The sequence below is a fragment of the Strigops habroptila genome, chromosome Z (assembly GCF_004027225.2).
Source record: "Strigops habroptila isolate Jane chromosome Z, bStrHab1.2.pri, whole genome shotgun sequence".
In the NCBI taxonomy this organism is placed as follows: domain Eukaryota; kingdom Metazoa; phylum Chordata; class Aves; order Psittaciformes; family Psittacidae; genus Strigops; species Strigops habroptila.
The window spans coordinates 81,821,545-81,836,532 of NC_044302.2; the positions used below are offsets into that span (position 1 = coordinate 81,821,545).

The 14,988-nt window shown below is 40.5% G+C and overlaps 1 protein-coding gene across 4 annotated transcripts in view; it reads right to left on the reverse strand.

Annotated features, from left to right (window-relative positions):
• Window positions 1-14,988, reverse strand: part of RAB3C (RAB3C, member RAS oncogene family) — a 129,696-nt gene that overhangs the window by 13,350 nt on the left and 101,358 nt on the right. For all 4 annotated transcript variants that reach the window (XR_003989178.1, XR_003989176.1, XR_003989177.1 and 1 more), the window contains exon 4: window positions 6,283-6,407. Coding sequence is in view for 1 of the 4 variants with exons in the window: in XM_030470200.1 (XP_030326060.1) it covers window positions 6,283-6,407 (125 nt within the window). In the remaining 3 variants the exon portion in view is untranslated. The remainder of the gene's footprint in view (window positions 1-6,282; window positions 6,408-14,988) is intronic.

Here is a 14,988-nt window from a genome sequence, read left to right on the forward strand (position 1 = left end):
TGATGCTTTATTTTCTTGGATTTTCAACCTGTGGGTAGTTCTGAGGGGGTGCCGGTAGGCATTTATGTTCTTGCCTGCTGTGAATAGTATCTAATAACGTTTGCATTCACACTGTGGGCTGTCAGTCAAGGCAACTGCAAGCCCTTTCTCCCCTTCTCACGTGCCCAGTTCCTCAGAACTGTTAATATATTTGAGACCTCTGCTGCTTTCTCAAAGAGAGACAGACACACGTGGCATGATTGCAAAGGTCACCTGGGAAACTGGGCTGGAGGTAGCCAGCAACTATTGATGTTCTTCAAAGTTCCTCCTACACCCATAACTGTGGTAGCAGCCCTGGTTACACTGTGCTCTGTGTAATCCCCTAGTACCTAGTGCAGCATGAGCACAACACACATGGTTTGGACCTATGGCAGGATTATACTTCTGCAACAACTTTTGGGGCCCTGGTCTTAAAGATATAATACACTCTGCAGCGGCAGTACTTGTAGACCAATTGGATGAGACCTCTGAGTTCTAAACAAGTCCAAGGGCTGGACTATGTTAAGTAAAGTATTAAAATGACATTAAGCCCCCAAATTGGACTTTGCTAATATTACCTCAGCAAAGAGCAATGCTTTAGCACCATTCTGGATAGAACTAGTGTAAAGGTTGTTAACAGAAATGCTTAGATATTTATCCAACCTTTAGGGTGGCCAATTTTTTTATTTTTATATATATAAATATATATAAAGGTAAAGGGGGACTCTTAGGTGTGACAGAATGGACAGACCTGAGGGGCAGTAATGTTCTAACAAACACCTCCTTTTCCACTCTTTCAGAACACCAGGTATCCATATAAATTCCAGTTGTACTGATTTTGATTGTGGCTTCCAGATACCTTTTAAATGAGTGCATTTGGGCAATCAATTAGATTCCTGCCAAAGGATTTTCTTTTGCTTGTTTACATGAGACGTTTGTGGAGCAAACAGAATCCCTTGTTTCTCCTTCTCATTAAATAACTTTCCTGTAATGCAGTTCCAAGTGCGTGAAAGCAATGGCAGATTGGCATTTCCCCCCTGTAAAAAGCCATCCTGGGGACAGGGGCTTTCATCTGCTCTGCTAATACCGTGTGTTGTAACTAAACAGAAGACTCTGGTGTATGTCAGTCTGTCAGTGCTGTCAGTCTGCCTCCTTCCTCTGGCACTAACATTTGCCCTTTAAAAAGAGCTAAAATCCAGTGAAGGATGGAACTATGAACATCCATGTTCTTGCGCAACACAATTATTTTCATTTTTAATGAAAAGTTAGACGCAGCATATGTCTGTTCTCTGAAGTTGCTGGTGACCCTGCCTTCTGCACCACAGCCTCCAGCCAGCCATGAAGGCAAAACAGAACTTGGAGTTCTAGCAAGCTGTGTGCTGAGGTACCAAGTCCCGCTTGATTCCTGACTTAGATGCCAAAATTACAGCCCTAAAAATGCCTCTTCAGTTGCTGCCTAAGCTCGCAGATGCCTGATATGCCCAGTGTACCCACAGATGCCTCATGTACACATCACCACCCAGGGCTTATACCCGAAGGCAAGTGAAGGTTCACTCCCGTCTTGATGCTGGGGGGCTGCTATCCTGCCCATCAGCCCTGGCAGGTTTCAGAAATTGGTCGTGTTCCTGCCCTATCTCAGCAGCAGGCCTGGTCTTGCAGGCTTGGTCAGATCACACAGAAGTGCTAAATGCTGAATTGCACCCTGTAGAAGCACAAATACTCTATTTTCAGGCTTGCTGGGGTGCTAAATGGGTTTAATTTGAAGAATTTGGACCTATGGCAGGTTTGGACCTATGGCAGTATTACACTTTTGCAGCAACCTTAGAGACCCTGGTTTTAAATAGATAATATACTCTGTAATGGGAGTATTTGCAATTAAAAACTAATGAGTGTTGAAATATTTGTAGCACACACATAACAAATAGGAGTTGTACAGAAGCACAGGAAAAACCAAAGAACATATATACAATTATGCGGCTAATTTTCATGCATAGCAAAACGTCATAGAGAAACTGTATGCCAGACTACACACGTAACTGACCATTTGCTTGTGCAGTTAGCCTATTCAAAGCTCTGTGCACACCTCTGCCTGCTAATCCTTTGCCAGAACGTACATCACAATATATCATACAGACCATGAATAAAAGGAACCAAGAAATTCATGCCATCTGTGAGTCATTCTTTTTATTTCTGTTCTGACAGATGACACCACACTTTCATGAACATATGAAACTTTGAACTCAGCTGAGATGTATGAGATGAATATGTCAGAAAACTGTGTGAGTAATACTGCTGGGAAGCGTGCATACATTTTGCTTGTAAGTTCCAAGCCTTTTCTGCTAAATGCCTTAAAGCACGTGAGTGCTGACTATATTGGGATTATTCTCAATAGCCAATGCATATAGTGCTCAGAGCAAACATTAATGAAGAGACAGGGCTTTCCACACTCTTTTTAGTAATGATTAGTGAATAAACTTGTTTAAATATGTTTGCTATGATTCCTGTGTCAATATTAACATTACATTAATTAGTTCTCTCTACTGGCTGATACGTCACATTTCTGTATTTTCTTGGTAAGATATCTCTATGAGGTAAACTTACCTGACTCAACTGCATTTATTTCATCCTATTTTAACCTCATCACTCGTTTAATGATGCTATTATGTCAATCAACTGTGAACTAATTTCTTTAAAAAGCCTGTACCACTTACAAAAATACTGAATAGGGTGACAAGGATTGGCTAAAGTGTGAGATGGTCTTTGTGTCTCGAACGATGAAATAGTCTGGGAATTTCAGCCTGGAGAAAAAGCAGGGGTATGATAAAGGTCTCTGAAACCAATGATGTTACAGAGCAGGTAACAGCAAACAATTGTTCACTGTTTCTCAAAATAGAACAATGAAGAAGCATCAAACAAAACTAGCAAGTGGCTGATTCAAAGTGGAAGCAGATAAACTGTGCATATTTAAAAGATATTGTGGATGGTAGGGTTGTATATGGTTTCAGAGACATCAATGAACAAGTCCATGATAAAAAAAACCCATGAAAGGGCAATTGAATATAAAGATACTGCCTTTGGTTCATGAGATGCACGAATATAATTTGCTACAACCTGGTACACTATCACAATATGTTTGCCCTATTATATCTTACATAAGGCACCTACTTCTGGCCATTGCTGTATGTACGGTAGTACACTGCTTGCTGCTTTGGTTGGTGGTATCACCAGTGTCATGCCCTATGTCATTAACAACAAGCTTAATAAAAAAACAAAGTGGAAAGGAGACAAAGATTGACTTGATAAACACTCTGTTAGTTTCCCTTCAAGGTCAGATCTGGTTTTCTTAACCATTCTGTTTTTGTGAACTTCTGTTAGTATTATGAGAGGGGTACTTGGAGCTACCACAGAATACTTGACTAGTTTAGCCAGACTTTTTTAGGTAAGGAGGGCTATTGCTGGTTGATCTAAACTATGTTTGAGTTACACTTTAGGATTAAGCCAGCACTGAGATTCAAGGAAATGAGGTCAGCAGCAACAAAAGAGGCCCAATTTTCCAATAATGCTGTTCTCAATAGGACACTGTGCTTCCTGGAGGGTTAAATGCCCAATGCTCTTTTTTGACCATTTGAAAACCCAGCCCAAAATGTACATGTATTCGTTTTCCCAGTGACTTCAAATAAACCAGTGCTGAAAATAAAACCACACTTGAGAACAGAGTGTTTCACAACATGTTCTTTGTACAGCAGTCATGCATTGTGCTTGCTTGTAATTGTGGCTGCAATCAATGTTGCAGACCATGGCGTTCAAAGGGCCCACAGTCTTAAAATGTCTTGCTGGACACAAAAATCTGTATTGTTATTTTTAAAACTTATCCACAAGAGATGTTATCAAGTAACTGGCAGAGAAAGAAAAGACAGTCCCAAATGTTCAACATGTGTCCTTCAAACTGGCCAACATGGAGAGAGAACTTACTACAATTTGGTTCAGAGAAACTCATTCTTCTGCTTTTCCTGACACCATGTCCCACAATCTCTGAGCAGAGTTAAGAAACTATTGCATCTGTACAGAGAATACGTAAACATTTTTGTGTGCAGGCTGAGTACAGTAAACAACTTACTGGATCAGAACCGTAATTTATCTGATACAATTATCTGCCCTTGAGATAGCCACAGAACATATATCTGAAAAAGGAAAACCCCAGAGAAGATAAAGACTGGAATAGAGGAAAATCTGCTTCCGTAAAGATTGAATTCTAAATCCCAGGAGTTAGAGTTTGCTTTAAAGCTTGAAACATGAGTTTTGATATCTGGCTCATCACTCTCCCTTCCTTTTTTTTTTTTTTTTTTTTTTTTTTGAAAGCATTGGTTATTATGGCTGAGGATTCTTGACAACATGCAAAGTTCCTTCTTGTCTTGCTAAATTCATGACTTTGGGGATTCCTTGTCAACTCACTGCATTAATCTTTCCATAGGAAAATAGTTCAAGGAATAGAAATTCAGATTAGTTATGTCACTTTAAAATTAAAAATTCTTCAAAATCTACATTGCAAATTTATGTTTATTGCCAGACATTTTAGTGCCTGGTCTAAATAGGGGGTGTGAAAGTATATAGTTACATTTTTTTGATCTCTTTCTCCATTGAATTCACTTTCCTTGCTCCTAGTAAATGACTAAATATTAGAAATGCTAACAAAGGGAAACATATATTGGAATATATAATGTGACAGGTATTTCTGCAAAGAAAACCATCCTCTGTTAAAGCAGGTGCAATAGTAACCATTTTGGTTTTGTTGAAACAGTTTTAGAAATTCAGTTTTTCACAAATGTTCGCAATTTTTCTGGATGTAAGCTGCTGTTAAATCTTTTCTGTCACATTTAAAGGACTAATTTATGGTAATTTTTAAGGTTTATTTTAGCTTTTACACATAATGCTTATTTAGACATAATAATAGCTTTTACATATAATGCTTATTTAGACAAATGCGATAGGAAGATATGCTATTCTGATTAAATTATTTACCAGGACAAGCAGTTGTACAACTAGAAAAATTATTTTCAGAAATAAAGTCAGCGAGCTATGAACATGCATAGGTTAAGAACCACCAGCATGGGATTAGATCCAGCACAGGTGGTATACTGTGAAATGGCACCATCTCTCTCTGTTTCCTACGCAATTACTCTTACAATACCCTTTCCCCTAAGCTCCTATATAGGAACAGTGACCAGGAGATCTTGGTTACACACATGTTCACCAGACTGAGCCTTTACCACAGTCAGTTTTAAAAATAGTAACAAACTTATGCCCAGTACAGCACAGAAATTGACCTCAAATGATGACAAGGTTTGATTTGCACACCTGCCAAGCATGCTCTCCAGAGATCGCAAATTTGAAGGAAAAAACAGGTCGGTAGTAGTATTAAGATGATTCTCTGGAGATTTTCCATTACAGTTTGAACAGTGCCACCTCAAAAACTTTTCATGGTATGAAAGAATATCACTGCTGGGCAGAAACAGAAAAAACAGATATGTTCACAGCTCCGTAGTTTTCTGAGTGGACAACATTTGCCTCCTAAGTGGAGACTTTATGAAACAGAGGTTCACATTATTTACACCTGTGTGAATGTGCAGAAGTTGAACTGTTAGCATTGGGAGCTGGATATTGGTGTCATTCTGGTTTGGATTATTGATATTCATAATCATAACTCAAATGTTCTCAGCTTGCAAAGAGGTGTAGTTCACATTTTGAGTAAGGTATTTCTTCAATCTCTCCTTTTTTTTTTTTTTTTTTTGTTATTTTTTTGTTGTTTTTTAGGTTTCCCCTCACTAGGATGCATCTGCCTATAGCTGTAACTGTCTAAACATACTGTATATAGAGAGACAGGTGCCTAATCTTGCTTCTTATCACAAAGGCCATAATGTACCTCCCATCTAAGGATCACAATTAGTAATGTTTTATCAGATAAATCTTTAGTCTAACCCAGCCTCTGAGCCAGCACTGGTCTTGTGGACACTTTTAGATGGCAGACATGTCATAGCTCTGTATAAGGTCATCCCTGGACACATGTCCGTTCTAATGATGTTACAGTATTAGTGGTATCAACAAGGACAGTTCAGACCTCAGCCTGCAGAAACAAAAGGGAGGTGGTGTATGACTATTCCTTTACAGTGAATGTATCACAAACATCTCACTACAAGTACCACAGCAATTAATGATGTTACTTTGTGATTTCTCACAAGCAATCATAAAGCTTTTGTAATTTCTTACCAAGTTGCTCTGCTAAATGTTTGCCTCTCTCAGTGAAGATTACCCGTTCATCCTCCATGTCACATTTGTTACCAACCAAAATAACCTGGGCATTATCCCAAGAGTATGTTTTGATTTGAGTTGACCTTAAAAAAAAGACAAAGAGAGAGAATGAAGTCAAAGCAAAGCAAATTCCCGTTAAATCAATTTCAAACAGAATAGTAACAAGTCAAAAAAGACAATACTGATTTTGACATCCAGGGTAACATGATTCTGTTTATTTACGGATTTCAACTAAATTAAGGACTATCTGTCAGGAATTGTTATTTCAGGAATAATATAATCACAGGTATTACTTTTGCATGTTAAAACAAAGCAGTTCTTCAATATTTTCTCCTGCTATCAACATTTTTCCTGTATTTTTAGAAGGAAGCGGTAACACTTTCTCCCACACAATTAAAATAAGTATTTTCACATTTTAATGCAAACCTTAAAAGCAGAGATTTGAAATAAAATCAACAGCTTATTCATTTCTCATCTTTCAGTTTTTAAAAATCAGAAACTAAATTTATCAGCAAAATTTCAAAACCATTTTGTCTTCCTTCTGTTGCTTCTCTCCAGCATGTTCTGATATAGGTCTTTGACCTGCCAGGATGACAGCAATGTTTACATTGTGCATTAAGCCACAGGCAGGGGCTGAGTTTGAATTTTGATTTACCTCCCATTCAAATTATACAAGTGCTAACCATGACTACAGCTGAATTCGCGTATCTTAGGCCTTGAAACACGCTGGGACCGTCAGTAGGGGTGGTGAAACAGCTTACTGTAGAAAGCTCTGTTAGAATCATAGAACGCTTTGGGTTTGAAGGGACCTTAAAGATCATCTAGTTCCAACAACCCTACCACGGACAGAGTAAAATACTGCTCTTCTGCAATTTGAATGAAACTCAGTTAATGGGCAGCTTGGGAGCACACTTGAGGCACTCCTCATTTGCTGACTGCCACCATTCTGCTGATAGTCAGACCTGCTCTGCAGGAAGGAAAACTCCATGTCCTGGCTCCAGGCTCAGCCAGAGTGATTCTGCTGGCTACCACCTTCTAACAGAGAGCAGTAGCTGCTCTGGAAGGTAACTCAGGGTGAAGCAAGCTTACTCTAAGCATTTAAACTTTGCCTTGCACTTGTGACTGTGTCTGGCGTTAGGCTCTAAGCCAACTGCTCAGTCAACTGCTTAATAACTGTAAGATATTAGTATCTTTTCTGTCCCTATATGATCAACTGAGAGAGAAAATTATGTAAAGCATCTCTCCCCCCCTTTTTGAACAATACAGGGTGCTTAGAAAAACTGCACTGAAATAGCAACTGACCTGCTACACGTTTAGGAGAGAGTGCCCTGGAAGGGAATCCTGTTGTGTATCAGGGCCCTAGGTATCTGTGAGAAAATATGAAATGGCTTCAAAAATCTGTCACCTGTTTTGGAAGCTGGTCTGTGTGGGTGCTAAGTTCACTAATGATCCCTTCTTGTAACAGCGGTTTTTACTACATATTCAGATCCCTGCTGAAAAATGTTCCATGCACAAAAAATTTAATGATGTTGAGAGACAGAAAATGGATCAAATCTCCTCAGCCGGCTTTGCTTACTTTGCCAGACCAGAGGGATGAACATGGGCAAAAACTGCTACAGCTATCTTTGTAACCCTGGGCTCAGTGCCATTGCCCATAGGGCCAGAGCCCCCTGCATAATTCGAAGCACCTTTAAGCCATTTGTGATGGGTTTGCAGTGCCAGGCAGAGGAATTGAAGGTGAAGGATCACACTGTCTTTAAGGTTGTTTTACTTCACCAGAAGGAGGAAAAGGGAATTGAAGCAAGCCCCAGGCATTTAGTGCTACACATTGTTCCCTTGAGCAATCCCTGATCTTTCCTTCAAGAAACGAACACTGTGCTATTTTAAATATGGTTGATAATAATTTGAGTAAGCCGTCATAAGGTACTGTAACCAAAGCACCCTGTAGACTTAAATTTTACTAAAAATACGACTGCTCAGAAGGAAAGGGCACTGTGCATTCATTTTGTCAGAAATGTTCTCTTGGAACCATACTGAGTTCTTCCGGAATTTGTGGTTAAGCAAAATAGAATTATTACTATTTTTTTTAACCAGAACCTCATTTGTCACCATAGCAACTTTGCAAATACGAGTAGCTCAAGCGTCAGAGGATGTTAGTCCATTAAGGTCTCTAAAAGAGCTTAGCTTTGAACAGTTATGAGTTGAGGATCAATTCATTCCTCTTATGTCAGCAGGAAATTGAAAATGTTTCAAAGCAAAATACACAGTAAAAATATTAAGCTTTGCAGAAGGAATTACGTGCGTACTCTGCAAAGGTGAAATATAAGAAATTGATGAACACATACAACCTGAAGAAATATCATCACACCAGTATAAAGAGAATTCATGCAGTCTTGTTTTTCAGACTCTTGCTCCAGAGCCTTATATGAGTTTCTTTGCTCATGAATGTAATCCCTTTCATTTTACTGCAGTCAGACATGATTTTCCATTCTATGAACTATGTGCATTCAAATGCTTATCATTCCCAAAGCAACTTACTTTATTCTTAGAATTTTTCTATCATCTGGTTTGCTTATGTCTCATCTTCTACTTATAAAGACTTTTTTTAAGCAACAAGAGATCTTGTCCTTGATTACAATTCCAAAGGCTTATGTTTTGCATAGTGCAAGAATACAACTGACTATGAAAATCAGCCAAATGTATCCCCACCCAACCCCACATAAATAGGAGCTTAGATTCGAAGAATTTAATAGGATTATCACTGTCATGTTTCCTTGTAGACATACATTTCCATTAATGGCTTCTGTAGATTTTGATTCCCATAATTCTCCACAAAGGCCAACACACAGGTCATTTAAAAAAGAGATTTTGCCGTTCCTTGCATATATGACCTTTCAAATGACCGAGGCTTCTGATTAATCCAAAACACAAACCATTGTCCTTGTAAAGAACTTTAGCCTCAGGAAGATTGAAGACATGAAAAGGGAAACTAATGTTTGCAGTAAGCAAGCTAAATACAGCAGTTCTTGTTTAGTCTCAGTGACCTGGTGTATGTCAATAGTAATTTACCCTGTAAATCTTTCACATTCTAGTTGTATGGTAGGCAGGCAATCTGCAACATGCTTGAATTTTTATAATGTATAGACACCAGAGGAGCAGATTAATGCAGAGTTCAATGATCCATTACTTTCAGTGATCAACGCAAGACTTGTTCTCCCTGTGCTGTGATTCTGCTGTATTCCTTGTCTGAAAAGAGCATTTGCTGAGTGCTAACTAAACAGTTCTGTATCTATTTTCCACTCCTGGTTTAGAGTACTGTAAAGTTACAAAAGTAAATCTCCAAAAGAGTTTTGGACTATTATGACAGAAGACTGTAAAAGATAATACAGAGGATTTTTTACTTTGTTTGATGGAATGAAATACTATGTGAAAAAAATGCTTAAAACATGCTTTTGTGTTTTGAACACAAAAATCCTTCGTTTGAATGAACCCTAAAGGAAAGGCGAAATAAAACAGTTCACTCTGGCATATGTCTGGATGCACACTGCTTCAGTACTACCACGCTACCTGGTTCTGCTCCTAGGAAATGCCTTGTAATACTTGTTAATTCACAAAATATTCTTCTGAAAATATTGCTTTTTAATTTAATAGGATATAATGAGATTTTGTATTGCTGCCACTTATGACACTGTCATTTACTGAAGAAGAGAATAAAACCAGTGTTTCCTAGGCAAAGCTACCCACTGTTACTTCACCTCTCATGAGCACACAAGTTTCAAAGTGAATATTACAATGCTTAAAATGGTGAACATACCATTATAAAGACCAAAGACACTATTATCATGCTCTAAACCCCTTCAAGTAAAAAAAAAAAAAAAATTCAATTCTGGTTATAACCAAGCATAGTGAAATGCATCTTTATGATAGAGAGGAAGCAGTAGGTAATGTTACAGCACATTATCTTTTGGGAAAAGATTAAGTACAAGCTTAAATGGATACATGTACAGGCCACTCAGTCTCACCTCAATCCCTGAAAAGGTGGTGGAATGGCTCATTCTGGAAGCCATCTCTAAGCACATGGAAGACAAGAAGGTGATCAAGAGTAGTCAGTATAGATTCATCAAAGAGAAATCATGTTTAACCAACCTGTTTGCCTTCTAATATGCCACAAGTGGCTGGATAGATCGGGGGACAGCAATGGATGTTTTCTACCTGGACTTCAGCAAAGCTTTTGACACTGTCTCCCATGACATCCTCATAGGCAAGCTCACGAAGCGCTGGCTGGACAAGCAGATGGTGAGGTGGAGAACTGGCTGAATGGCAGGTCTCAGAGGGCTGTGATCAGTGACACAGAATCTAGTTGGAGATCTGTAACTACTGGTGCCCCCTGAGGGGGCAAGTGCAGGGTCCTGCACCAGGTCAAGAATAACCCTATGCACCAGTGCAGGTTAGGGGCTGACCTGCTGGAAAGCAGCTCTGTGGAGAGGAACCTGGGGGTCCTGGTGGACAACAGTTGTCCATGAACCAGCCATGTGTCCCTGTGGCCAAGAAGGCCAGTGATATCCTGGGCTGTGTTAGGAAGAACATTGCAGCACGTCAGGGGACGTGATCCTGCCTCTCAGCCCTGGGGAGGCCACACCTGAAGTGCTGTGTCCAGATCTGGGCTCCCCAGTACAAGAGAGGCATGGAGCTCCTGGAGCAAGTCCAGCGAAAGGCTGCTAGAATGATTCAGGGTCTGGAGCATCTCTCCTATAAGGAAGGGAGCAGGGCCTGTCCAGCTCAGGGGAGATCTGACCGGTGTGGGTAAGGATCTGAAGGGAGGGTATCAAGAGGATGGGAACAGACTCTTCTTGGTGGCACCAGGTGATAGGATGAGAGGCAAGGGGCATGGACTAAAATACAGGATGTTCCACCTGAACGTGAGGAAGAACTTCTTCACTGTGAGGGTGACTGAGCATTGGAATAGAGTCCAGAAAGGCTGTGGAGTCTCCTTCCCTGGAGATATTCAAAAGCTGCCTGGACACAATCCTGAGCAATGTGCTCAAGGTGACCTTGTTTGAGCAGCAGTGTGACCCTGCATCTCTGAACATGCAAAGCTTCAAACAATTGTCCAGGCAACAATGTCAGGGTGTCTATGTGTGCTCATGTGGGCAGCTTATAGGAGTATTGCACAGCATGATGGAGTAGTGTTCAGAAATATGTAGCCCCAGCTGGCTGAGGTAGCTGACATGCTAGAAGCCAAAATGCCTAGCACAGAACAACATAGGAGCAATGGTGTGATGTTACCATTGTGGAAACTAGACAGTTCACATTACATTTTGTGATAAAAGCCCAAAGAAGCTTAGAGACACAATGGCACTGGAAGAGCCCAAATAATATCCTGGCCCTGGATGCTTCCAGGTCTGTCTCAGGAGCCATCAAACTGTCAAATGCCCACATCCACAAGCCCAGAGGAGCATAGGGTCACAAAGGCAGATGACAACCCAAATTAAGGACTCAGAAGAAGGAACATCACATCGAGGCCCCTCACAGGGCTGTCCCAGGAGAGCCCTAGCCCCACTGTTCAGGCGTGAAACCCATTGCCATGGGTCCACACTGGAGTCTTTTATGTCCAGATGCCAGCAACTGAGGAGAATGGGATCCAGGGGCAGCTACTGGACAGACTGAGTGTATAAACCCAGCTGATGGAGGGACCCATGCTGCATGTGTCTACACAGATATATATCCTCACTAATGGACCTCCATGGTGCTCTGCCGGGGGGGGAGCAGACTGAGACTGAGGCTGTTGATGCTGTTTGTGTTCATGGGAGCACTCTCTGTGTCTGTGATGTGTGTGGCTGGCCATGTATATATATGTGTATATATGTGTTGTAGATGTGCATGTTGTGTGCATGTGCCTACTGGGAGTACATCTCTAGCCTCTGTGCTGAGTGGAGGCACAGCATGCCTTGCCTCTCTTTAGCTGTCAGATCCAGCGTGATATATTTTCCCTAAGGAGCATATATCAGCTACACCAGGCTGATATACCTTGGAGAAACTGCTACAGAAGCCAAACTTGCCCCTTGCTGTACTCAATACATTTCAGGTTGCACTCATTTGTTGGTATGCCTTAGGGTTCACTCTGAATATATCTCCAGAAGATCACTTTCTCACTGACTCATATATGTCCAGAACAAACATTAATCTAACCTGGAATTGTCTCTAGTATATTCTCACCCACAGACAGCAAGGATAGCAAACAAATATATTCTATAGAGATTTGCCCATACAGTAAATATATCAGGAATATGAACTTTTAGAGCCAGCTGCAATCTACACACCACTGTTTGGACCTAGAGCCCTCTAAGGATGCCTGTCATCCCTAGAAGTACAAAGCTCTAGTGCCAGAGAGCTTTTTAGATGAATTATGTAGTATGTCAAATGCACTGACAGCAGAGAAGCACCCTAATGAAAACACTCCTGAGTACAATGTTTATTTCACCAAGTTCAGGAACATGTTGTACTGCTGATGTTCTGGTTTCAGAAAGGAGTACACAATTAACTGGAGTGCATCATGGAATCAGTCATAGAATCACTAGGTTAGAAAAGACCTTTAAGATCATCAAGTCCAACCATAACTGTTATCATCTTACCAGAAAAACAAAGAAAAAACAACAAAGCAAAAATGAAACCCAAACCAACCCAAAACCAACTTAACAAAATCTCTACCAAAACCTTTTTTTTTTATTTTTTGAAGTTACTGTTGAGTTCACTGTTTGATCCTTAAGATTCTCCTATCTCTGTCTATAGCATGGTGCCGCCAAAGCCCATTAGCTGATCAGAGGTCGCAGTGTAGTGACAAGATTTGGGGTGGATCCCATTCTAAAACTTTCTCCATTTATTTAAGTAACTGGTGAGGGTGTGTGTCAAGAAACAGCTGAATTTGGATGTGTGCCCAAAAGCATTCAGTGCTGCCAGTTGAAATTCCTCCCTTTAGTTGCAAGTGAGCGTGTCAAATGCACTTCTGAGCAGGAAGGCTGGCTTTCCAGCATTTTCAAGAGACATAATTTTCCTTCTGTAATTGAGGGTATCTTTCCACCCTTGCTCCAGTCCCCATCTTCTGATGTGGGAAGGTATGGCAAAGCCCTGTCCACCCCCGACACAGACTGGGATGGCAAAGGAAAGCTGTTATTCCCATCTTTTCAGGGGATGGGGTTGTGTCAGGAGCCCTTTCCCACCCTCCCTGTCTGTTAGGAACTCTGGCACTCTCCCCATTAAAGCCATCTTTTCGATAGAGTGAGTCTGAGGTCTCCCTCATCCTACCAAGTATCTTCTATACTTCTGTGTGTACCATTTGCTCCATTTGTTTCCCCATGCCCTCCTATATGTCTCCTAAACTCTTATTATTCCCAGCAATCGTGATAGGTTATTTGCCTTATGAATGCCCCTCTATCTTGAAGTTTTTCCACCTCTTCTCTCTATCCCACTTTGGGGGATATGATGGAGATGGGGCCCATATAGGATTATTCTATTCAGCAAATTAAATGACTGCAATGCTCAGTCGTGATGGCCATTTGGAAGCTGGCTTTGTACCAGGTGCTCTGCATTTGGTGCTCAGACCCTGCTGCAGGGAGGGGCAGGAAGAGTGGTGGCCTCAGGCTTTCCATCTGTTCTCCAATAAATAATCCACCGTTAGCAGGAGATGAGCCATCCAAAATGTATGAACCTACCAACCAAAAAACCCAGCTCAACTTTTTGGTTGGGATTTTGAAGACAGTGATGAGGTTAAGAATACGAAGCACTGAGCAAAACCAAGGCAGAAGAGCTCTGCAGTACTTGAATAATAGACTTTTTGTGGCTATGGTTACTGGCATAGCAGGAATATACTAGAAATAATTAGTAATAACATCAATAATAATAAAAATCAGATCTTAACATTTGCCAGATATTTGTTGAAGTGGTGAGCAGCTGGGGGCATACAAAGCCCTGAGAAACAGAGGTTTGAGAAACAGCTCAGGATCTTTTCTCCCTTTCTGATGAGAAAGATCTGGATATTTGCAGATTTTAAACTCAAACTAGTTCTATTCATTTAATCATTCTGGCACACTCCAGCTGAGGGCCATAAAAGCTCAGCGATTATGGCTAATACAAATTCTTTTACCTCTTGCATTCATGAAGCCCTTTATAATTATTGAAGCAATTAGTGAAGACCAAGAAAAGCAATCAACAAAGGAAATAATTATTGAAATAGAAAGCTGAGATAGATGAATTTGTGACAAGAACAGGGAAACTGCACCTCAGTCCTTCTCATTGAGAGAAGGACTAAAATCTAGGGGGTGACCGAGTCTCTCCACTTCTATTCAGAATAGATGATGTATACTGAGTTTGTGATGCATATTTTCAATGATGGTACCAGCACCTGCTGACTGCAAGTGCTTTTTAACATATGATAAGAGAACAGACTAAGATGACCTAGCAATACAGTAGTATTGAATATGGATAGAGGGGGACAAAGAAGGGGAAAAATTAACAAAATAAATTTCTTCCATCTTCAGTATCACAAAGCAGCAAGGGAAAGGATCTTGAGAGAAGGGGATGTAGTAGAAAAAATGGGATATACAAGCCCCTACATTCTTGCAACAGACTGTGATATATGAATATTGGCCAGTACTGACTGTATTTGAT